The 2,302-nt window shown below is 22.3% G+C and overlaps 1 protein-coding gene across 1 annotated transcript in view; it reads left to right on the top strand. All coding sequences in view use genetic code 6, as the record gives it.

The window, feature by feature from the left end:
- TTHERM_01717400 (kinase domain protein) overlaps positions 1–1,868 on the top strand; it is a gene marked incomplete at both ends in the record, with an annotated part of 2,171 nt that extends 303 nt beyond the window's left edge. Inside the window, 5 exons of the mRNA XM_001027727.3 lie at positions 1–21; positions 84–532; positions 931–1,020; positions 1,355–1,444; positions 1,779–1,868. The exon at positions 1–21 is cut by the window's left edge and continues 303 nt beyond it. Of these exons, the coding sequence (XP_001027727.3) occupies positions 1–21; positions 84–532; positions 931–1,020; positions 1,355–1,444; positions 1,779–1,868 (740 nt within the window). The remainder of the gene's footprint in view (positions 22–83; positions 533–930; positions 1,021–1,354; positions 1,445–1,778) is intronic.
- Between the last annotated feature and the right edge of the window lie 434 nt (positions 1,869–2,302).

Genomic DNA, 2,302 nt, shown 5'->3' with positions numbered 1-2,302 from the left:
AATGGCTCCTTCAATATCAAAGTAAATTTATTAAATTATTTTATTATTTATTTACTTATTTTTAATTGAATTTTTATTTAAAGTATGATATTTATGGCTTAGGAGTAATTCTTCTTGAATTAACCCTTGGAAAGTTTCTCGAGTATGAAGATTGTAAATCTATCAGAAATGGAGAACTAGCAAAATATATAAGCAAAAATGTTTTATATTAAGATATTAACTATATCATTGTTAAAATGCTTGATTAAATATCTTAGAATAGAATCGATTCATTTGAGCTAACTAAACAATTAAATGAATTAAGACTAAAACTAGAAAATTAGTTCATTTGTGCAGTAGAGAACAAATTGGATCTTACTGAATCTAATTTGATGATTACAAAATTCAGACAATCTTTTGTTAAATTTAACTATACATGCAAACAAAGTGAAGTCAGATTAGATGAGTATAAATTTAAGGATTACAGAAATCTCTCTAAAATAAAAGAATGTATAGCAAAGAGGATTGTTCATCACTTAGATCTTGATTTCGGGTATTAATATTATTATTTATTGATTTTAAATAAAAAAAATTTTCATTTTTACAAATTATTCAATAATATAAATGATATAAATAGCATCAGTTGTTCATATATTTTATTTATTAATTGATATTTTCTCCCCTAAATAATATGAAAATAAATTAATAAAGTATAAATTCTCTTTTTTAGACTTAAATAAAATTTATACAGTATTTATATTTTAGGATTTTTTATTTGACAATTCTTATTTTATTAACCTGTAAATTGAAATTATATCATAATAAATTTCAAAATAAATAAGCACTTTTTAATATGTTTAGCAAAATCATTCATTATTAACCCATTTATAAATTATTTTTCTATTTTATTTTCATTATTTTCAACACATTCATTATTTATTATTTTCATAGGCGTAATGACCTTGGTGCAGATGGAGCTAAGAACATTGGAATGAGCTTGGAGAAGAGCCAAAATATAACATCTTTGAATCTCAATTTAGAGTAATTTAACTAACTATCAATTTATTTAGTTTGTTTTAATTAATACATTTGTGAAATTGAAACTTAAAACAAATGGGTTTGGAGAATTAATTGATTGATTGATTGATTCACAGCTCATAAATTGTTTTTTGATTTTTTTGTTTAATTTTTTTTGTGCATCTAAATTTATTTGTTTACGAATTGAAACAATTATTCCAATTAATTGCATCAAAATAAATAAATAAGCACTTTTTAATATGTTTAGCAAAATCATTCATTATTAACCCATTTATTAATTACTTTTCTATTTTATTTTCATTATTTTCAACACATTCATTATTTATTATTTTCATAGGCGTAATCACCTTGGTGCAGATGGAGCTAAGAACATTGGAATGAGCTTGGAGAAGTGCCAAAATATAACATCTTTGAATCTCAATTTAGAGTAATTTAACTAACTATCAATTTATTTAGTTTGTTTTAATTAATACATTTGTGAAATTGAAACTTAAAACAAATGGGTTTGGAGAATTAATTGATTGATTGATTGATTCACAGCTCATAAATTGTTTTTTGATTTTTTTGTTTAATTTTTTTTGTGCATCTAAATTTATTTGTTTACGAATTGAAACAATTATTCCAATTAATTGCATCAAAATAAATAAATAAGCACTTTTTAATATGTTTAGCAAAATCATTCATTATTAACCCATTTATTAATTACTTTTCTATTTTATTTTCATTATTTTCAACACATTCATTATTTATTATTTTCATAGGGGTAATAACTTTGGTGCAGATGGAGCTAAGAATATTGGAATGAGCTTGGAGAAGTGCCAAAATATAACATCTTTGAATCTCAATTTAGAGTAATTTAACTAACTATCAATTTATTTAGTTTGTTTTAATTAATACATTTGTGAAATTGAAACTTAAAACAAATGGGTTTGGAGAATTAATTGATTGATTGATTGATTCACAGCTCATAAATTGTTTTTTGATTTTTTTGTTTAATTTTTTTTGTGCATCTAAATTTATTTGTTTACGAATTGAAACAATTATTCCAATTAATTGCATCAAAATAAATAAATAAGCACTTTTTAATATGTTTAGCAAAATCATTCATTATTAACCCATTTATTAATTACTTTTCTATTTTATTTTCATTATTTTCAACACATTCATTATTTATTATTTTCATAGGTATAATAACCTTGGTGCAGATGGAGCTAAGAACATTGGAATGAGCTTGGAGAAGTGCCAAAATATAACATCTTTGAATCTCAATCTATCGTAATTTAAC

This window comes from Tetrahymena thermophila (assembly GCF_000189635.1).
Source record: "Tetrahymena thermophila SB210 genomic scaffold scf_8253845, whole genome shotgun sequence".
NCBI classification, from domain to species: Eukaryota; Ciliophora; class Oligohymenophorea; order Hymenostomatida; family Tetrahymenidae; genus Tetrahymena; species Tetrahymena thermophila.
Note: the sequence above shows the minus strand (reverse complement) of the source record. Positions and strands in the feature narration are given on the sequence as shown.